Genomic DNA, 23245 nt, shown 5'->3' on the forward strand with positions numbered 1-23245 from the left:
TGACAGTCTTATCTATGGATAGGCTTGGACAGTTTTGAGTGAGTTCTTTTCTTCCCAATGAGATTGACATTTTCAATCATCGGACCATATCATTGATGAGTAATTAATCCAACTATTGGTGCATCACTTTCGTCAAATGCAATCACTCTTTTTTTTTAAAAAAAAAAAAATGAGGAAATGATTTTGAACGAATCGTCGATGGTAGGTTTAACAAGTGTGTGATAGTAGAAATGAAATGAAACTAAATGATTAGAGCTCAATCAGGGTAATTTAATGGGTTGTGAATCACATTTCATGAAGTAAAGGTCACTAGTTCGAATTTTCATTTTTTTTTATGTGAACATGTCAAAAAAAAAAAAAATGATTAAAGCTAATTTTCGTTCATTTTGGCATATATTTATTTTTATTAAAACTTGTTTTCAAAAAAATCATTTGTGTCAAGTCAATAAAGATACCGTAAAAATCATTTGTGTCAAGTCAATGAAGCGTTTTAGTGTTAAAACGCTTCCCTGTCTTCTTTTTGAAAGATACCGTAAAAATGTTGATTTGGTTAAAAAGAGATTTAATAAAATAATGATGATAATTATTTTAAAGATGCAAATGTTAAATTAAATAAAAGGATAACAAAATAGCAAGAGCATAAGGAGTAATTTTAGGTGGCCTACTTGTGTCTTATTAAGAATGATGTGGCTATTAAAATTATCATTGGGCTTGTGATTGATTATTATTGAATTTTGATCACAAATTGATTTTAATAGTTACATCATTTTTAGTATGACACAAATAGGCCACCTAAAATTACTCGGAACATAAGATCAAACCAAATAAAAATAAAAATATATACAACATCCAAAATTGCCACCGCTAGGGTGGACTTTAAGTGTAGCATAATACATCAAAACATAGGCCCTAACGCCTAAACAAAATATCTATCACTACTAAAGAGGCTACCGGTGTAACGCCCTCAAAACTGACATTGGCCAGCTTGACAAGATCACTTGCAATTACCCAAGTTTAACCAACTGGTGGCTAAATGAGTAACCGTCCCTCTAAGCATTATCAAAGTTAATGCATATGAATGTGAAATAAATCTGAGAAATTTATCAATCATTATGGTACAAGTAAAATCCTTAAATTAAGACATGGTGCAATGTTGTGCCAAATACCCTCTTAAATTAATAGGCGAATACTTGGTACTTTTTACTTACAAGTGCACAAGATCAAACAATAGTATAGTTAGGCAAATAGGAGAAAATCTCATGAGGATTGTTGATTTTTGTTTAAAACTATTTTTCCAATTTAAAAAGTCAAATTGTCACAGATTTGCAATGTTGAAAGAGATAAAGATAATGAAAAGGTTAAGGATTTGACATCCACCACTAATCAGACTAATTAAAATAATACTAAGCCAATGTTCCAATCATATGGTATATTTAATGTGTGGCAATCTAAGGGCATGGTATTTACACCTTAAGTTATTGATCTCCCTAAGCAATGAATTAGACATGGAATCTACTATAATTCTTTTCTTCCCTAAAGAATTTAACATGGTATCTACTAAGTTGTTATTTAGGAAAACATAATTCTATGGAAATCAACAAACACATGAGTCCTAAGACATGGTATCTACTCATAGTTCCCCATGTTTATTAAGCCAAGAACCCATGATTAGGTTATTTTGTCACTTTATTAAGCCCAAGATTCGGTCATCTAAATTGACTTAATTAACAGATCCATACCATATGCATATGAGGAATTCAATCACATAGACAATAATCAATTAAACATACCCAAAATAAAATTGAAACAAAGGCACTAGTATTGAATCTTGAAAAGAAATGATTAGGGCTTCAATCTATCCCTAACAAAGGTTTAGTTACACATAATTTAAATAAAACTAAAAAGAAAGGGAAAGAAGAAACCGAACACGCTTCTTGAAGTAGCCTCCAATTCTTCTCTCCAAGATAGTCTTTTTTTTTTTTTTTTTTTCCTAAGAGGCTTAGAGGTCTATTTATAGACTTTAGGAAAACCTAGAAACCCTAGAAAACCTAATAAAATCGGAAGACAGACCCCTAGTCCAATTAGGGTTTGGAAAACCTAATTTTAAGTGAAAATAAGTCTTTCCACATCTGAGCAGCCCGAGTGCGCTCGCTCGCACTGCCTTGCGCTTGATCGTAGATTGCACTTGATCGTTCCTCTTCTACGCTCGAGCCTAGGTGTGGTGCGCTCGATCTTAGCTCCAGCTTTTCCCAAAACTAGTCTTTTATGCTCGAAACTTTCAAAAACGCTTCCTTTTCCTTCAAACACCTAAAAACTAATAAAAACACAAAAATGAAATAAAACAACACAAAATAGCACAACTAAGAGATTAACACACATAAATTAAGGGGTTATATATATATATATTAACACTCATCAAGCAACTAACAATAATATAAAGCAAATCTAATAACAACATGAAGATCTTAAAGCAAAGTCTATAGTGGCAACGATACCACTCTTGGGTTCTAGAAACAGGTTTCCTATAAGAGTAATAACCGCGTAAGTCTAACGACTTAGTAAGTAAACTTCACAATTGAGTATGATATGAGCTTATTATTATTAAGCAGAAATAAGTAAAAAGGGACGATTTTAAGGAGCAAAAAACCCTAGCTCTTTTCTATCTAGCCGCCAAAGAGAAAAGCGAAACCCTTCAGCCACACAGGGGAGGAGGGTTGGCCGTTTGGCTGCCTCCCTTCTCCCCTCGTCCTCCTCGCTCCGGTGCTAGTTATTTACCTGATGCCCTAGCCCCAGTGCCTCCTCTCTTCCCCTTCCTTGCCGCTTCTTTCCCCTTCTGTTTTTCTCAGTTTTTGCTCCTTTCCTGCCGCTTTTCTTCCCCCGCCTTCATTTTCTGCAGCGGGCTCCATGACCTTGTTTGGCACTTTGTAGGTTCGGCTTGTGGGAGGCTTTCTTTCAAACTCCCTCCAGATTTTGTCTGTGGTTGCTGCTTTGCCGTCTGCTATTAGGGTTTTCTTTCATGCGTCCCCACCACGTCGAGCTCACACGCCCCTTACGCAGCGGTTTTCGGCCTGCACGGGTTCGGCTCCCTTCCGGCTACCGTATTTTCGCTTAGTGCTCATTTTCCCTGTTTTGGTGGTTCCTTGTTGTTTTTTTTCCATTTTTTTCTTGTTTGTGATTGTTTTCAGGTCTTGCTTTGCCGGTCTTCTTCGCGCCTGTTCGCCACCCACCGTCCACTGCTGGGCCTTTCAATGCGTCCCCGCCGCGATGAGCTTCCAACGCCCCCCCGGTTTTTAGTTCCCGGCATGTGCGTGATCGGAGTGTGCTGTTTATTTTCTTGTTTTATTTCCCTGTTTTGTTGCTTCTTTAAGATGTATTTGTGTTTTGGCATGTGTTTTTTCCCTGTATTGTTTTATTTTCCTGTTTTGTTCGGCTTGTAATAAGGCTCTTTCCTCTCACTCGATTTATGGCGCCTTCGGGTTAATTAGTTTTGGTCCGGACCTTTGGGTTATGGATGTGATCATTATCCTGACCTTCGGGTCGAGGAGGAAAAGTTTCGGTATGAGAGTCTTTCCGCTCTCAGGGTCGAGGAATAATTGCTATCCTTGCATTTGATTGAGTCAGTCAGTCACAGATCTAGTATTAAATCTGATTTTAGTCATGAGTTAGCGGATTGGTCTCGAATCTTCTACTAAACCTGGTAATCTTGTAGTTTTATGCAATGGTTGCTTCAAAGCTTTGCTCTGTGAGGTAAGAGCTTTATGCTCGTGGTATTATTGAATGAAATGTTATGTTTTTCTCAATATATATATAGCAGAAATAAACATGCAGTTTTTGGTAAACATTGAAAGGAGGTGTTGTCTCCGTTAATACACCTTGAAAATATTGTTTGGTTGATTAAAGATGGTGTTCTCCCGGCTGCAATCACTTAAATATTTGAATGCAGAAAACTAATGTTTTATATGTCATAACTATCATGTATGGTCTACCCGAGATATTATTCATTTTCAGCAGGGTTGGCACTATCCCGAGGAATCTGTAATACAATGCCGATGCCTCGATCATTATACGCTACCATCCATCACTAGCAGCCTGACTGATTCCGACCTTGGGTGGCCAACGTTACTAATGATGTACGTCCTGTAGTGACTACCCATTTAGGTTGCGCCAGTAACGAAACTACCATTGGATCCAAGGCCTATACAGCAACACACAACATTTAACCATAGAATCAAGTCTATATAGTATGCCCATGGCCATTATACTGCATGTATCAGTGTACCATGTCATACGATACATCTTATCAATCATTTATTAAAGCAGTGACCAAGTTATTACAAAAATGTAGACATGCTTGTATTATACGCGTGGTCAGTCAGCTAGCATATTCCACGTTTTTAAGAAAAGTATTCGTATGTATTTATTTACCTCGTTTGTTTGCTCGAGTCCTCTGAAATTACGAATCCTTGCTATAACGAAACACGAATCATTGTTATAAGCAGTACTAGAGAACTCTACAAGCTTCCATCTAACGTAAATGACTGCTAAATTACTACACTATTGGGGTTAAGGGGACGTGTGGCTTGCTATCTGGGCGAGCGCTCGCTCCCTAGGGCGAGCGTTTGGTTAGGGAGTAAGACTCGGCCAAAGATCTCCAAAAATGTGTCTAGGCTTCTATCTAAGGCTATGGGTTGGTATTTTCCTTCTTACGCTCAAAATAAACACAAGCATCACAAGAAAATACAACACAAAGAATCAAAAAGGTGTTTAAAAGCCTTTTGAAAACATTATTGGTTTTCATCCAAGTGCAAAACATATTATCATGCAACTTTTAAAGAGAACAAGGGTGAGTTGGAAACCTTCGAAATCGCTCTTGGTTTTACAAGAAAATGGGCACAAGAACTTGTTAAGGCATCTTTAAAGTTTGTAACATTAAGAGAGTAGTAACAACAATTAGAAAAGCATGAAAGAAGGATTAACAAGTCACCTTAGAAGATAGCTAGAGCTCTACACCTCCTCCGTCTCCAAGAACACTCACGAACTCTCAAAAATCAACCAAGCGGGGTTTCTCTAGGGCAATAGAGGCTAAAATGAGGGTTAAGGATCATGTGAGGGGTGGGTTTATATAGAGAAAAAAAACTGAGGGCGCTGTAGGAGAAATCCTGAAAAAGTGCGAGTGCTCACGCACTGTAGCAGCGAGTGCTCGTGTACTGTTCACTATGGGTTAAAAATGCTCAGATGTATGATTCTAAAAAGGTGCCAGTGCTCGCGTACTGTTCACAAAAAGTAAAAAATGCTCAGATGTACAATTATGAAAAGGTGTGAGTGCTCGCGTATTGTAGCAGAGAGTGCTCGTTTACTGTTCACAAAAGGTAAAAATTGCTTTTCAGGTGTACGATTGGGTAAAAACCATCGGTTAACAAAAAGTCAACTAGTGCTCGGCCTGGTCCCCACACGAGAGCTTGTGTGCTGTAGCAGGCGAGTGCTTGTGTGGTCCCCCACGCGAGCGTTCATGTATTGTAGCTCGGAAAGTCAAAAATTTTGAAAATGCTCTTCCAGCTGTTATTAGTGACCTAAAGTCCAATTAATCCCCTAACCAAGCTGTCTTATGCCTAATTAATTATTTTGGGTCACTACAACTGGGCACCCCTGGGGCTACGCTCCGTTGAGCTCCATCCTAAGGAAGTTCTGTCTGGTGGGACTCCCCCAACCGCAGCTGATGCTCGGGCTACGAATCTCATAGTCTTCTATGTTTAGCGGTGGTCCTCCTGCCTGGTTGTAGATTTCCAGGATCCTCCTAGAGTCTTCCCCACGTGTGCTCCACTCGACAACTGCCAATGCCCTCTCTACCTGAAATGCTATAGTCAGGCACCCCATCATTTCTTAAAGAGCTGCAAGCTGCTGACCCTACTGGTCGAGGGCCTCCATAACATGATCGTAGCCAAGATCGCCAGATCGTGAGGATGAGGCTCCACTTAACAATAAAGGGTTGCCTACAAGAAAGAATTTCATCCACAACTAAGCAAAGTCCTAAAGAGTAGAACCCAATTGGTACTGTTCATTGGTACTCTTCAATTGAACTCACTTGTCGAAGCTTGGTTAGGGATTTAACGTGATTGTCAAACTCATGAGGCCCAAATTGGACTGCCAATGCTTGACAAGGCTCCCAACTAGTGAAAGCTCTAGCATTTTCCATCCACTTAAACCAAGGGAAAGCCTTCCCTATCATATGGAATGATGCCACCATGAGACGATGTTGGGGTGAGTTCTGATGATAAGTGGAGAATTGTTGTGCCCTGTAAAGCGATTCTGAGGAATCTTGGCCATCAAACTTTGGGAATTCAAGCTGCAAGGTACATGTTTGAATGCCACTTGAAGCCTCTAAATTGCCATCCCTTTGGTTCAAGTTCCTTCTAGAGGAGTTGTTTCTTTGCTCACAATGATGGGTGCCATTGAAATTATCATAGTTTGTGGCTAAGAATTCAAGCCGGTGAACAACTTGGCCAAGGAGTTTTTGGTGTGATTTATAAACCTCCTTAATGTGATTGAAAGAGTTAGAAAGCTAGGATCTCTTGTATACATACATACATACATACACTATATAGTGTATATATGTATATGTATAAAAGAGATCCTAGCTAAACAATCCTGTCCTGCTATGTTATTGATTCTTTTTCCCTTATCGTACATATGTTTTAAAATGCCGTCTGGCCATTTTTGCTTAGGGCTGATTTTTATTTTGTTTAATGAATGATTTAGGACTGATTTGACTAAACCTCTGCTTTTAACTGGGAGCCAAATCAAAATGCCGAGCTACTTTCAGATTATTACAATGATCTGCCATCCAGAATTTGACTGATTAATGATTTATCATTGGGCATATTTACATGCATATATATACAATGGGATGAGACCATTCAGATGGTGTTAGATATTTTAACATAGATCGACAAAAAAATATTTTTTAGAGAGTAAAACGTATAATGCTGAACATTCTCTAATCCACAAAAGAAAATTGTCCCAATAAGCTTTTTTTTTTTTTTTTAAATTACTTTTTGGAAGATGTAAACATTCACCATACAATTTTTTTAAGAATAATTTTATGAGAATGTTACATACTTAAAAATGTTAACTCAACCAATACTTTTAAAATGTAGTTAAAAATAAAATTTGAAAGGGATCACTTTCAAAGTTAGACGTATTCTAATAAGTATCTGATGCGTATGGAATAAAGAAATTACGGAGGTTGGTTGGTCTATCTCCTCATAGAAAGTTGTGTATATCCAGAACTTAAAAAATAGTTTTAGTATCTTTTTTCTAAGTGACGTATTTTTAGTATTTAAAAAGTTGTACTAAACAAAAAACTGATATGTTAGTAAAATCGCTGAAAAAGAGCCTAAATACACTTTGAAAAAAAGCTTAAAATGAAACTTTTTTTAGTTTTAAAATTTCTATTTTCTAATGCAATCCCAAAGCCAATTTTAGAATAAAAAAAGTCAAAGAAATAATTTTTAAGTACTAAAAATACTTTTTAAAATCCAAATGCAATCCTAAATATGCTCTAAATTATTTAGTTAAAGAGAATAAAATATTCGAGAGAAAAGCAAAGAAAGAAAAGAAACCATCTATTGTTAAATCATCGCTAAAGATAGTCATTTAAGTTTTACTATAGTTTTACACTGTGGTTAAGTCACACTAGAATAAGTTTCATTTTAAATGAAATGGATAATATTTATGATCAAGATTTAAAGTTAATGTATTTAATAATATACATAATTTTATATTTTTTAATTTCTTAAAATAATGTATTAACATTAAAATTTCTTATATACCCTTGCATACATAAAATATAAATCCTTCGTAAAATGAATACTATCTTAAAGATCCTGTTCCGCCAAACCGACCCCACCCTCCATTTGGCACCCGCCTCTCAAGCTCATCGTCGTCAACGACGAAACGACGCACCCGACCGAATGAACAACCAGGAGGGCGTATTAGTCTTTACGGTAAAGTTTAAAATAGCCGTTTAGGCGTTTAGTACTTTTGAAAACAATAATGTAACCAAAACTGTAATTGTCACATTTCCTTTCGCAAAGTAATTTATATCAACAAGGCGTACCCTCTCAGCCATTGCTTGCACAGAGAGGGAAGAGAAGAGAGAGAGAGAGAGAGAGTGAGAGAGGGACATTGAACCTTTCCCGTACGATCGAATTAGGGTTTTGCTTTGGCATTGCGGATCTGATCGCACCCCCAAATTGCAACCATTTCGGAGCACAGATCTCGATCGTGTAATTGTTTTGCTTGGTCGTAATTCGGTACGAGTGTCTGTGTGTTCGAAATAGTTGCGCTTTTAACTTTTTCGATTTGAATTTGAAAGCTCAGAGTTGAATTTATTTTAGAATCGGATTTCATCTAATTGCAGATTCCGTGGATTTGAGTCCGGTTCTCGAGTCGTCGCTTTCATGTTCGACTTCGAATTCGATTTTTCCCCTCCTTGTGAGCACCGTTCGTTCAGATCACTGGCTTCGAGAATGCTTTTTTGTTTCGTTTTGATAATGTAATTTCAGTGTATGTTTTTTTTTTTCCTTGATTTTGAATTTGATGGATGGTTTGTGTGTGAAGCGTTGTTCAATAGATCTTGAAAATTGGCTCCTCAAAGGCGATCGCAGCGCCACATGGGTGGCCAGATGCAGCAGAGCAATGCTGCGGCCGCGACCGCCCTCTACGACCACACCGGCGGCGGGTCCCTCCACAATGCAGGCCCCGCTAGCGACGCGGGGGATGCGGTCATGGCGCGTTGGCTCCAGTCCGCCGGGTTGCAGCATCTGGCCTCTCCCTTGGCCTCCACCGGTATCGATCACCGTCTCCTCCCCAATCTTCTCATGCAGGTAATCATATCATTGCTTCTCAAGCCAATTCGCCGAGTAGTATACGTGATTTGCTGATTAATTACTGACTGGTTGATGAACATGAAATCTTGGATTTTGTTGAAGTTTTTGAATGCCTTTCTTTGGATTGCATTTTTTTCTGCATGAAGTTTGTGTAATACTTTTCTGCAAGTCTACTTGGTTGTTTCGATCACCCTTTTCATCGATCCTATTAGGTTTACATTATCCAGTGGAAAGGAAATTAGAGAAACACGTTGTTGCCTGTGTGATTGTTTTGATTACCCATTCTGGTTGTTTATTGCTGCTCAAATGAGAGATCAATACATGTCTTTTGGTACAGTATGTCTTTAAGTTTGTTGTACTATTTAAGTTTTCTGACAAAATTAATGTGGATTTTTGCTGTTAGCGTAGATTAATATAGTCTCGTCACCTTTTAGTGATTTACAGTTCTAGCCTTCTCGGCTTGTTCAGTTTGATCATTCTTTATGCTTATTGATCTGCACAAATATTTTTTAACAATAATTTCCATGTGGTATCATTGGGTTGAGATACTGTAAAATGTTGTTTTTTACTGTACTTGAATGTGACTAAAGTTTGAGAGTTGATGAGTAAGTATATGGTATTGTCAAAGGGTTATGGAGCGCAGTCTGCTGAAGAGAAACAGAGGCTTTTTAAGTTGATGAGAAACCTCAATTTTAATGGGGAGTCTGCTTCTGAGCCATACACACCTACTGCCCAAAGCTCAGGAGGGATGGCTGCATCAGATGGGTTTTATTCTCAAGAGTTCAGGGGTGATTTTGGAGCTGGGCTTTTGGATCTTCATGCAATGGATGATACAGAGCTTCTGTCCGAGGTATGTTTCTGTAAAAGGTGTTGCATCCATCTGGGCCGGGAACTTCTACTTCTATATTAATCAGTTGTCTGAAGTTTATTATGAAATAATCATAGTGTACTTTAGTGACTACTGTTAAAGGGCTAAGATTGAAAACCATTGAATGACCATTTACAGAAACTTCTACTTCTATACTAATTTGGTTGTCTGAAGTTTTTCATGATAAAATCAGAGTATGGTGCACTTGAGTGACTACTGTTAAAAGAACTAAGATTGAAAACCATGGAATAACCATCGTCCATGCTGGTTAAGTTCTGTTCAACTTTTTATTTTTATTCAGTGATATATGCTCGCCTAACTGTTCACTTATATGTGCACTTGAGTGACTACTGTTAAAAGAACTAAGATTGAAAACCATGGAATAACCATCGTCCATGCTGGTTAAGTTCTGTTCAACTTTTTATTTTTATTCAGTGATCTCGCCTAACTGTTCACTTATATGTGATGCAAAAAACTAACGACTGGAGCATTTAGATGCAAATTGGGGTTTAAGCTTTTCAGCTTCATCGAACTATTCATATTTTGTCATGTATACCTGCACTTAGGATGAGTTACTCAACCTATCTTGGGGCTGGAATTATTTGTTAATTTTAGGGAAAAATATACTTTAACCCCCCAAACTCTCACTTATTTTGCAATTATGTCTCCAAACTTTAAAATGTGACATCGAGGCCCCATATACTATCATTACGTGTCAAATTAGACACTTTTGTATTTTTCTTCCCAAAATAACCTTGAAGTTATCAATAAATAAAATTAAAAAATATATAAAAATAACCATTTGAAAAAAAAAAATTAGGGGCTAATGTGAAAAGAGCTACACCTTTATGGTGTTTTTAGTTTATTTTTTTATTTGTTTAATTTTTTAATAATTTTAATTTTTTTCAAATGTTTTTTTAAATAAATTTAAGGGTATTTTGGGGAGAAAAATGCAAAAGTGTCTAATTTGACATGCGGTGGTAGAATTGGAGGTCATAATGTCACTTTTAAAGTTTGGAGGTGTAAGTACAAAATGAGTGATAGTTCAAGGGACTAAAGTGTATTTCTCCCTTAAATTTATTAAAAAGTATAAGAAACATAGGAAATCAATTAGGCTGGAACAAAAATATGTTTACTGATTATTCTTATAGTAGGGAGTAGGGCTTGGTTTGAGAACCTTGAGAGAAATTTTAAGGCATTTGTATGTTTTTGAATTACTTAGGTCAATTTTCCCTTTTTTTTAGGTTACCTGTTATTTGGATTGGAGTTAGGATTGCTTTTGTACTTATACCAGTATTGCAGAAAAGTTGCTCAAAATTTTTTCTGTGCGCGCACATGTTCTTTACATTTGTTGAGAATGTGGTGGTGAGAAGCTAAAAACTTCATTTTATTTTTAGTGCCATGCAAAAGAAGAATGATACTTTTTTTTCCCTTTTGTTTCAGATTTTTATTTATTATTTATATCTCCCCACTCATTGTATTATTATCATCCGGATGCGTTATGATGTCTATATCAATTTTAAGGGATTTAATTGTATGCTCTTTCACCTGTGGCTTATAATCTGGTCTTATAAGAAAGTTATGATGATGTTATTTGTGCTGAGAATATGTTGTATATTTTCTTATTTTCTGATAGATCATCATTTTCGTTCCACTTTTATTAAAATCATTTTGTTTCCACTTGCAGCATGTTATTTCAGAACCCTTTGAGCCCTCGCCATTTATGCCAGGTGGTACAAGAGCAATTGACAATGACTTTAATGTGACAAGCAGTGGACAGCAAGGAGGGCAACTAGATACAGATGCATCAGTTCCCTTACCTACGAATGAAAGAGAGGGCGCAAAGGAAAACAACGTGGCTAAAATTAAAGTTGTGGTATGTTGGTTGTTTTGGCTGCAAGGTGCTCTGTTTCTGTCTATCTGTTTGTATATATTATGTCCTAAGCATAGATTTGAGTGTGAAGTTACCTAATTAAAGAGATTGGTGTTTTCAGTAAATTATGATATTAAGGGAGGTCTCAAATAGAGTGAAAGGGAAGGGGGTGGGTGTTAATTGGTCTTTATGATACCAAAGATTGTATTATGGAATGTGAGAGGCCTGTATAAAAGGGAGACAAGGTTGATGGTTAGAGGTCTTCTCAAAGATTGGGAGGCATATATTGTTTGTTTACAAGAGATAAAAATGGAGTATATTTATAGGGAGGTGATTCGCAGTTTATGGCGATGTCAACATGTGGACTGGTCATATTTGGGTTCGAGAGGGGTGTTAGAAGGCATTTTTTGTTAATGTGGGATAGGCGGTGGAGGAGGTTGAGGAGTGCATGGGAAGTTTCGTGGTAGTGTGTTCTTTTATAAGTGTTATAGAGAATTTTGAATGGGCATTTGCAGGTGTGTATGGTCCTAATGTTGATGTAAAAAGAAAATGTCTTTGGGTTGAGTTGGCTGGCCTTATGAGTTGGTGGGAGCTACTGTGGTGTATCGGGGGTGATAGACTAGTACCCTTGTGAAAGATTAGGCAATCCTAGATAGTCACAAGTAATGTTGGATTTTTTGGAATTCATTTTTCTTTAGGCCTATTGGACATTCTGCTAGTTGGGGGGTTTTACTTGGTCTAAATAATCGGGATTCTCCGGCATGGTCTAGAATTGATAGGTTCCTTCTATCTTTGAATTGGGAAAAACATTTTTTGGATGTATCTTAGAGAAATCTTCCTCGAATTCTGTCGGATCACTTTCCTTTGATGTTGGATTGTGGTGTGGTGAGCGGGGTAGTAGGTATTTTAAGTTTGAGAATATGTGGCTAAACTCATAAGATTTTGTGGAGAAGATGAAATTATGGTTCAGGGTTCTAATTATGTGTTGGCACAGAAATTGAAAGCATTGAAATCGGATTTGAAGAAATGGAATGAGGTGGTTTTTGGTAATGTAGGGCAGCGGAAGGAGATGGTGGATGGTATTCGTAAGCTGGATATGATTGCAAAAGGAAGATCTTTAACTAAAGATGAAAGGTTGAAGAAGGAAGATATTTCTAGAGAGTTGGAGAGGATTATCCTTTTTGAAGAAGCGAGTTGGAGGTAGAAGTCAAGGGCACTTTGGTTGCGAGAGGCGATAAAAATACAAGTTCTTTCATTGAGTGGCAAACTCGAATAGAAGAAATAACTTGGTGAAGTCCTTAGTTATTAATGGGACAATGTCTTTTGATGCTACAAAAATGAAGGAACATATTGTGCATTTCAATTGTATTTTGAACAATATATTTGGTGACCAAAATTGGGTGGCCTCATTCATGTCTATTGATGTGGATGAGAGAAATTGGTTGGAAAGACACTTTGAGTAGTGTGAAGTGTTGGGGGTGGTACAAGAGTGCAATGGTGATAAGGGCACAGGACCTGGCTGATTTTATATGGCTTTTTTTTCCATAAGTGTTGGGAGATATTGAAAGAGGACATCATGGAAGCTTTTAAGGAGTTTCATAGAGGGGGAAAGTTTGAGTAGAATGGCTTCTTTGCCGTTGAAGTATTTGGCCTTCCTTTTAAGAGCTTCTAACAAGGCTTATACTATTTGGAATGGCAGCATTGAGAAAATGGAACATTGTTTGGCAGGCTAGAAGAGGCTTTATTCGAGGGAGGTAGGTAGGTTGACTTTGATAAAAAAACACTCTTTCTAATCTGCTGACATATTATTTTTCTTTATTTCCTATTCTATTCGGAGTGGCTAATAGACTTAAAAAACTTCAGAGAGATTTTCTATGGGGCGGACTTGGCAATGAGTTTTTAAGTTCCATTTAGTAAGGTGGTTGGCAATTTGCACTCCGATAAAGTCAAAAGTATTGGGGGTAAAAAATTTGATTTAGTCTAATTGAGCTCTTTTGGGAAAGTGGCTGTGATGGTATGCTATGGAGAGGGAGGCTCTGTGGAGAGTGGTGGTGGAAACTAAGTATGGTAGTTTGGAGGAAGGTTGATGTTCCTTTCGGAGTGGGAGTGTGTGTGTATAATGAGGAAGTGGGAAGGTTTTTCTTAAAATTTGTTCCCAGGTGATGGTTTAACATGATTAATGGTGCAGGGAACAACCTTTGAAGATTTCTTATCCGGACTTATTTGGTATGGTATGTTATAAGGATGCGTGAGTGGCAGATCATACACAGTTCCGAAATGGAAATCTTCATTGGAATATATCTTTACCAGACCAGTCTATAATCGGAAGGTGGAAGTGATCTCTTCTTTCTTGGAGCGGTTGTATTCTCATAAAGTAAGGCAAGGAGATAACGTAATTTGTTGGATCCCCTTTTTTTTAATTTTTTATTATAAGTACTCGAGATATCATTAAAATCGTAAGGCGCCCCCACATAATATTAGATCCCTTCTAAAAGGAAAAAAGTTTAATGTCAAGTCCTACTATCATGTGTCATCCGTACATGTTAGTTCCCTTTTTTCTTGGAAGAGTATTTGGAAAGTTAAGGCTTCTTCGAGAGTGGCATTCCTATTGTGGATGACGGTTTTAGGAAAAATCTTGACTTGGACAATTTGAGGAAGAGGAACGTCATTGTGGTGGATTGATGTTGTATGTGCAAGAAAAGTGGAGAATCTATTGATCACCTCCTTCTTCATTGTGCAATTGCAAGAGAATTATGGAGTTGGCTTTTCCATTTGTTTGGTGTTGTTTGGGTTATCCCTAGAAGGGTGAGAGAGATGTTGGAGAGGACAAAGGGGTAATGGAAATGCTTTGGAAGTTTGGTGGTTGACTCCTTTGTGTCTAATGTGGTGTATTTGGAGAGAGCAGAATGCAAGGAGCTTTGAAGATCGAGAGGCTTCGATGTTAGAGCTGAAAAATAAGTTGCTCTAATCACTCTACACATGGATAGCATCATTCAATAGTTGGCCCATTTCCAGTTTTTCAGAGTTCTTGCATTTTGGTTCCTCTTTTCCTCTATAGTAGGGGTTTTCTTTTGTTTACTTCCCGTATTTTAGGTTTGCACCCTCGGCACTTCTATTGAATTACTTGTATATATATACACTCATTTTTTGATTGCCTGACTATTTTCTTCAGAAAAATGCTTTTGACCAAAAAATATCCCTATCTCGTGCATGTAGTTGTGGAGAATGTTGATTACTTGTCTTCACATTTGCTTCCAATATTTTATCTTATAGTAGGAGCCATATTCCTTGGGTTTCAATCAATGCGGTAATTAGAAGATATTGTTGTTTGACAACTTGCGATCTTATTTGTATATAAAATCCTTGTTTATAACTCATTGATATTTACATTGCTCCGTCGATTTGGTGAGGTAACTAGCACATGATGGCATATAATGGTTTCTTTTCATGAAAATCTCAAGATCATTGAATTTGAATTCATGTCTTAGGTACGTAAAAGACCTTTAAACAAGAAGGAGCTTTCTCGGAAGGAGGAGGATATAGTAACTGTGTTTGACAGTTCTTATTTGGCTGTTCATGAACCCAAAGTGAAGGTATTTTGCTCTGTTCTCACAAAGTACCTTATCTTTTAGTTTTTACTGAATTTGATGTAGAATTGAATTGATGCTCTCTCTCTCTCTCACGCACACATTTTGTTAGAACTTATTTTCTAATTTTGATGTTAAAGGTGGACTTGACTGCATATGTGGAGAAGCACGAGTTTTGTTTTGATGCTGTTCTCAATGAGCAAGTCACCAATGATGAGGTAAGTGTTCTAATACTACAGATTGAAGTTGTCACCTGCTGCTGCTCTGGTACACTTGGTAGTCATGAATTTTATTGTAAATCTTGATAACTTCTTTATTGGTGTTTATGATATTTTTGTATTCTGAATTTGATGTTTGAGGCTTTTTTTGTTTAATATGAAATTTGTTTTCCTATTTGATTGATGGTATATAGTTTAAAGCATGACTTCTTTGCATGGTACCTGAGACAGGTATACCGGGTTACTGTTGAACCAATCATTCCTACCATTTTTGAGCGAACAAAGGCTACATGTTTTGCTTATGGTCAGACAGGTGTGTTCAGATTCTGATCTTCCTTAATCAGTTATCTACTTTAAAGGTTATCCTGCTGAATCATATGACATTCTGAATGTTGGGAATCTGGATGTCTGCTGAATCATATGACATTCTCAAACTGTCTAGGTTATTTTAACTTGTATGTCTGCGGATGCATCTTTATGGAATCATGTTATTTCTTGGTTTATTACAGGTAGTGGTAAGACATTCACAATGCAGCCGTTACCTTTAAGAGCTGCGGAAGACCTTGTTAGATTGTTGCATCAGCCATTCTATCGTAATCAGAGATTCAAATTGTGGCTTAGCTATTTTGAGATATATGGTGGAAAACTCTTTGATCTTCTCAGCGACAGAAAGTTAGTCTTTCTCGTTGTTTTTGGATTTTCATTTGTTTATTATTTTTTTGGTTTTGGCTTGAGAACCTTGCTGTAATTGATTTGATATAGTAGTTATTGGAGGTTTGCAGAATCATGTGCATATCAATTTTTATGGAGAAAACTTATTAATGCTGTCCTTGTTTTGCAAAATTAACTGTTTTACTTTAGTGTGCCTGTTTTCTTGCAAAAGCTGAAGGTGTATAATCTGGTTGATGGCACTGGTTTTGTGTTTTTGTGTGTGGAGGAATTATTTTTGAGTCCTGCTATTTGGTGTTTGTGGACAATATGCTGCAATGCTGTGAAGCATCTGTACTCCGATCACCTACAAGCAACATGCGTCCATGTTCTTCAGCTACTCATTTTCTTTACATGAATTGGTACATTAGTGTGTGTTGCAAGGATCAATACTTGCAACTATGGAATGTTTGGATCAGGATGGTAAATGACTTTAAATGCCATTCTGAGTGGTACAAGCATAGTGTGTCCTACATCAAGCATGCGTAGCCCTTGGTTGGATATAAAAAAGGGCTTGTATTGTATGCATGAAATTATTAGTACATATGTATTGGCATTAATGTGGGGTCCATAAGTGTTCACAATTAGCTTGTATGCCATTGCTCAATGACTGACTTCATTGTTCTCTGTTAGGAAACTTTTCATGAGGGAAGATGGAAAGCAACAAGTTTGCATTGTTGGACTGCAAGAATTTGAAGTTTCTGATGTACAAATTGTTAAAGAATACATTGAGAGGGGTAATGCTGCAAGAAGTACAGGGTCCACTGGTGCCAATGAGGAATCTTCCAGGTCACATGCTATCTTACAACTTGCTGTTAAGAAGCACAGTGAGGTAAAAGATTCCAAGCGTAACAATGATGTAAATGAGTCTAAAGCTGGGAAAATTGTTGGGAAGATTTCTTTCATTGATCTTGCTGGCAGTGAGAGAGGTGCTGACACCACTGATAATGACCGACAGACAAGGTAATCTTTGCGCATCATTATATTTCTCCTTTTCTGCTTTGTTAAAGTAATGATTAAGTAATTAAATTTACCTCATCCTATCAGCTTAAGCTTTTGGGATAACTGGTAGTTTAACATTGTATTAGAGCCAAAGGTCTTAGGATTGAACCTTGACTTCATCAATTCACTCCCAATTTAAATTAAATATTCCACGTGTTGGGTCTCATCTATTAAAAGAGAGTTTGAGCGCACACGTGAAGGAAAACGGATCCTTTCCATTTCATTTGAAATTCAGAGTATCCATTTAGTGCATTTAGGAGCGTAATATTGTCTTTTTCTTTTGGAAGGCAAATTTTTTAGACAAGTTTGTCCAAAATGCACTAAATGGATACTCTCAATTTCAAATGAAATGAAGATGATCATTTTTCCACGTGAGGGAGAGTGTTAAAGTAATGATTAAATGATTAAATTAACCTCTTCCTATCAGCTTAAGCTTTTGGGACAACTGGTAGTTTTAATGTGCTTACCCAAAAATAAGGCAGAAAAAATTTATGGTATATGTGCATTAATACTTGAAAAAAAAAATCTTATTCTTTTTGATGTCTGCATTAATACTGTTGTTTTCTGACTCTACCTCATACTTTCTGAGAAGTCCTTGTTTCATCATCTTTTACGGTGCATGTCATATTTTTTACTTATAAGATATTTCTGTAATTCCCACTTTCCATCTGATTATTCTTAGCTGCATAAAAAATTTAATCTGACTTTAGTTTGACTAAGAAAAATTACATCTATGACATTCTGCATGACTGGCTAAATTAGTAGAAGCAGGATTTGTTTATAAATGTTTGGTTACGCGTTGTCACCTAAAGACTGAAACATCAACAGTGAGTATAAATTCTTTAAAAGAGATCAGTGCATCTTATTTTTTATTTGGCACCTGCAAAAGAGACCCTCTGCTTTCAAGTCCTCAGTGCTGATTGTTTGATCCTATTGTTTGCTTGGGTTTCTGATTTTGCCCCTAGTTCTTTGGTTAATATTTGTTTTGTATAATATTTACTGGGGCCATAAGCAGTGATTGAGATGCTCTTGTTTGATATATTGACAGAAGAATAAAACTTGGGGTGCCTTGGGGTGCCTTTATGCTTTTTTAATAAAACTTCTTATTACTTATCAAAAAAAATATATTGACAGAAGAAAGAACCCCAATATAGAAGAAACTAAATTTACTTATCAAAAAAAAAAAAAGAAACTAAATTAGTTCAAGTGGGAGATGGTATACATTAAATATTTTAGAACCAGGAGCTTCTTAATGTTTTTTTTTTTTTTTTTTGATAACATAGGAGAACTTTACTCAGATTAATTGCACGTCGCAAACGCATACTGTACAACAATCTTCACCGGTAATCAAACTCCTACGGGTAACTAACCCCACCCGCCAGAACCAGTTACCAAGTAACCCAGGAGCTTTCACCCTTGATGGGCTAAGCAGTTTATCCTCATGCCCAGGAGGCAACTTCTTAATGTTTTCAAGGAGCTTCTTTATGGCTTTGAAAACATTAAGATGTTTAGGATTTTGTAGTCAAGCATGCAAGAATTGGAGTGGCTAATATTAAAACTCCAATTGTTTTAGATGCTAACTGGTCTGAAACAGGTTTGCTCTGATTCAACTTTAGATTTGAACTAGGACAATATGAACCTAAGCCACCCTTTGAAGAGGTGGTTGCTGCAGTTTCTGCAGTTACCCTGTCTCTTTGGCATTGGACCACTGGTTGGGTAGGAGCCCTGCCCAAGCTCAGGCCTAAGAGCTGAATCAGCTGGCAATGATTAGCCCATCTTTGGTCTGCTTGGGGTGCTTGATTTTGGGGTCTTGGTCTAGTTATTAGGGCTAGACAGAGTCAGTTCTTTCACTTACATTGTTTCTTTCTTTCCTGTAGTTTTTCTTTTGAAGGTAAGGATATATTCCTTGTCCTTTCCCAAGACTACTGCAATGCTTTCTTGGAGAAATTTAGTCCATGTTAGGTGGAATTTTTCCTTTAACTGGAGCATCTTGGGCATAGACCAAGTCCTTGTCACTGATTTACTTTGGCTCATGTTGGGCCGAGAAGGTCATTTATGCTTCCAGCAACATTTATTGGATGTCCTATGTTGTTTTCATAGAGTTGCTCTAAACAGATTTTTTTCCTAGCTAGACATTGCTCCTTTTTTTTTTTGACTGTTTGTGCAGCTGTTTTACACCAGTGCCAGACTGTTGTTTTATTTCTGTGGAAATTGACCTAATATTTCAATTTCCTGAATTATTTGGTTCATTGCAGGATTGAGGGAGCAGAAATCAACAAGAGCCTTTTGGCGCTTAAGGAGTGCATTCGTGCTCTGGACAATGATCAGATCCATATTCCTTTTCGTGGAAGCAAACTAACAGAAGTGCTTCGTGACTCCTTTGTTGGCAATTCAAGGACTGTTATGATCTCTTGCATTTCTCCAAATGCAGGTTCATGTGAGCATACACTCAACACTTTGCGATATGCAGATAGGTATGCTATTTACTATCATGAGCTTCAACAAATTGTAATACCTCAGTATCAGTGGACTGTTATCATTTTGCTTTAACTGAAGAATGGCTATTAAATGAACAGGGTTAAAAGTCTTTCTAAAAGTGGAAATGCAAGAAAGGATCAGGCAATAAATTCAATACCACCAAATAATAAAGATATTTCATCAGCATTATCTCTGCCAGTTTCTCTTGACTCCGAGGATGTTTATGACCAGCGTCAAGAGATGAATGTAGCAGATACAGGTAGAAGGGTTGCTGAAAAGGAAAGTCTCTCGTACAATCCTACTGCTGATTATAATAAACAGCCCTCCAATTTTTCATCAAGTTACCCCTTAAATGGAAGGGAGGAAAAAGGGGTGGTTTCTAGCTCAACGGACAGGGAGAGGTACGAAATGAAAAGTTCTTATGGTGATTCTACTATTCAAAAGGCGCACTCGTATCCCCAAATCTCAGTAGATACAGAAGAGAAAGTGCAAAAGGTGTCACCACCTCGTAGAAAAGTATCTAGGGAAGAGAAATCTGAGAAGCTGGGGAGCTGGATGAAAAAAGATTCTAGTGGATCGGATCTCTCCACCACAGGCATCAAGCTGCCGAATACAGGCAATTACAGCACAAGTAATGTTGGATCCCGACAATATGAACCTGAACCTCCTCCTGACGGAAATATAAATGCAATACTTGAGGTTGGTTTCCTGTGTAGCCCTGTACTTCCATTACAAATATTTAGTTGTATTAAGTCTTGGTCATCTTATATGTGCGATTTGGACTGCTGTAGGAAGAAGAGGCCTTAATTGCTGCTCATAGAAAAGAAATTGAGGACACCATGGAGATTGTTCGTGAAGTAAGTGAAAAAAATGATCAGTTAACAGTTTGTGACTCGAGTTGTTTTCATTTGATAGGTTAAATATTGTGCTAGTCATTTTTGTGCCTTCAATTTTTTAATCCCTGCAGCATATGAATTGCTTCACTTATGTGGTTTTTTTACAGTCTGATGCTATGGTTTTGTGATATGATTAGATCACATTCTTTCTATAATCCTCAGATAAAGAGAAATATTTATCTCATTTGAATCATGTGAATACTCTATAGTATAATAATACCACCCACCAAACTTAAGTAAATGAAACCCTGAAATTTCAATAATTTGTTTTTTAGCTACATATTCTTTTCATGGCCTTACAAATGGATTTGGAACTACATTTCTCATGCGAAAAGTGTTCTCCAATGATCTGAGTGCTCATTCTTGTATGTTTCCTGGATTATAGGAAATGAAACTGCTAGCAGAAGTGGACCAACCAGGCAGTCTCATTGACAACTATGTGACGCAGTTGAACTTTGTGCTTTCTCGTAAGGCAGCAGGGCTGGTTAGTCTTCAAGCTCGCCTCGCAAGGTTCCAGCACCGGTTGAAAGAACAGGAAATACTTAGTCGGAAACGAGTACCTCGTTAAGGCAGCTATTTGTTTCTTTGCTTTCACGAGTGGACTATATCCTGTCATGTAATTCCTCTTTCTCACTATATATGGACCTTTTCTGGTTATCTAGTTATACTTCTGGTACATATTTTGTTTCTTCCTCTCACAAGTACATTGAATGAGCCAGGTCAAGGTACTTAGGAGAGGATCTAAGAAAACTGCAGAGCCAAACTGTACTTGAGAGCTATGGTTGCTTTCACATCCAAACTTTTGGCTTGAACAACGAGGTTTCATGTCTGTTATCAGAGATTACAGTGTTCTCAATTGTATTATTTGGATGAGTCTGATGTTGATCTTGCCCAGATCTTTTAGGTTTGTGGACTTCGGCTGTTGTTTGAAGGAGACCGGAAATTGATTCACAATCACAAATTATATTTAGGGAAAAAAAAAAAAAAAAACTATAAAGAAAAGGTGAAATAGATGCTTCATTATTTCTTCACTTTTCTGAAATTCTTTTCTTTACATGCTCACCATGTCCATTAGCTTTCTAGTCGAAGCTTGACCCTGGTGTATAAATGATTCCTACAATGGATTCAGGATGATAATTTTTTTTTTTGTGAAATCTTGGCGTAATGCTATCTCCTTCTTTATGAATGATACACTGCATGAATATACACTTGTATGTCCTCCCTTATGGTTGCATCGGGAGTATTGAAGAATTTACTCATTCAATTGTAAGCACAAAACTGATATTTGAGAGTAATTTGTGGCAAATTTCAGACCGTGCACGTATTTTCCATCCTGGTTCTTGATTTAACCAACTGCACCTTGGTGGATGCGACTGTTTTTGTTTTTTCACAATAATTCTTTTGCAATTATCATGCATTGCTGAAAGTGTTCCCATCCTTGCTTGTCGTCCGTTCATTTTGGTATAGTGGCGAGAGACAAATTTCCTACAAATTGGTGGGTAGGAAACTTTTACAAACTAGCATCTAAAAATGACATGTTTTCAAGTTATTAAAAAAAGCACGTGAGAAGCACATGCTATTAAAAAATTTATGTGATTTTCACACTAAGAACGCATTACGGTTAGATTCTCACATGCTATTAAAAAATTATGTGATTTTCACATACTAAGAACGCATTACATGCTATTAAAAAACTGTGATTTTCTCATACCAAGTAAGAACACGTTACTCTTAGAAGTTGGTTTGTTGAAAATTTTCTTCAAACCATGAAATTTATGTCCAATGGTGGGAGGGAGCCTTCGGAACGTGCCCATATCTTATAGGTTGTGTGAGATGATTCATCTCAGTGATCGTAAATTGGTTTGAGGACCGACATCAGAAAACATTGGGGTAAAAGAAACTCGAAGCCTCTTATTTTCTAGCATATTTGACGTCGACCTTTCCTTACCATATTAGCATGTTTGGAAATTGGCACCTCTCTAACAAATGAGTCTGATAGTATTTGGCGGTGAAACCCAAGGAAAATGCCACTCATTAATCCTCCTGTAGCATTCTTTTACATTTTAACATGATGTAAATGCAGATGAAATTGATTGCGCAACATCTGCTTTATATATAAAAAAATAAAATAAAAAATAAAAAATTCTGGTGTAATCGGGAAAATGGCAAACCAGAAATGACCATTTCTAGCTACGTTCACTTATTTGCATTCTCAAATGTCCTTTGCAATGATTGTAGTCGCAGAAAATAACTTTTATGAGGTTCGAGGTGTAAACCGGATCTTGTGGCCTCCAACAGAAGCTTCACATGTCAGCTCCACAGAGGCTCGGAAAGCAATGCTATACAAACAAAAAAGATGTAACAGAGTTATATATATATATATATATATATATATATATATATCCATTAGATGAACACAGTAAGCCTTGCCAATTTGCTGCATAATAAAATACAGAAGTAGTTTTAAGGGTCACGGCCCATATCCCTGCCAAACTGTGCTGGGAAAATGCATCCATTGCATACAAAAACCCCCAGAAAGCAAAGGCATACCTGGCACTAGTATTTTTTTTTGGTAAGTTTCGAAAAAAATCAATAAATGGGATCAGACAGGCATACCTGGGACTCTTATTGAGCAAAGATTGAATAAGAAATCCGAACCCACAAATTATCATCGACAGCAAGCCGTTAGAATAACAAAGGAAACACCAAACCAGGCTCTCGCCAGAA

The 23245-nt window shown here is 37.1% G+C and overlaps 1 protein-coding gene across 5 annotated transcripts; it reads left to right on the top strand.

The window, feature by feature from the left end:
• Positions 1-8100: 8100 nt before the first annotated feature.
• Positions 8101-21414, top strand: LOC132177860 (kinesin-like protein KIN-13A). 5 transcript variants are annotated; one of them, XM_059590360.1, is made up of 15 exons: positions 8101-8312; positions 8420-8493; positions 8620-8885; positions 9517-9738; positions 11444-11632; positions 15118-15222; positions 15357-15434; positions 15666-15747; positions 15944-16106; positions 16776-17105; positions 19400-19618; positions 19721-20321; positions 20414-20479; positions 20904-21134; positions 21238-21414. In XM_059590360.1, exons 3-14 carry the CDS (start codon positions 8673-8675, stop codon positions 21084-21086), a joined length of 2451 nt encoding a protein of 816 aa, XP_059446343.1. In that variant the 5' UTR covers positions 8101-8312; positions 8420-8493; positions 8620-8672; the 3' UTR covers positions 21087-21134; positions 21238-21414. The 5 variants fall into 5 exon arrangements, with proteins under 5 accessions (XP_059446343.1, XP_059446330.1, XP_059446337.1 ...); XM_059590347.1 differs by having other exon boundaries at positions 8420-8502; positions 20904-21414; XM_059590354.1 differs by having other exon boundaries at positions 8420-8502; positions 8633-8885; positions 20904-21414.
• Positions 21415-23245: the final 1831 nt, after the last annotated feature.

The sequence above is a fragment of the Corylus avellana genome, chromosome ca1, assembly GCF_901000735.1.
Source record: "Corylus avellana chromosome ca1, CavTom2PMs-1.0".
Classification (NCBI taxonomy): domain Eukaryota; kingdom Viridiplantae; phylum Streptophyta; class Magnoliopsida; order Fagales; family Betulaceae; genus Corylus; species Corylus avellana.

Coding starts and splice junctions, on each gene's coding strand:
- LOC132177860 (XM_059590347.1), top strand. CDS start 8,673: ATGGGTGGCCAGATGCAGCAGAGCAATGCTGCGGCCGCGACCGCCCTC. Junction 8,886..9,516: donor TCCCCAATCTTCTCATGCAG/GTAATCATATCA, acceptor GTATTGTCAAAG/GGTTATGGAGCGCAGTCTGC. Junction 19,619..19,720: donor ACTTTGCGATATGCAGATAG/GTATGCTATTTA, acceptor TTAAATGAACAG/GGTTAAAAGTCTTTCTAAAA.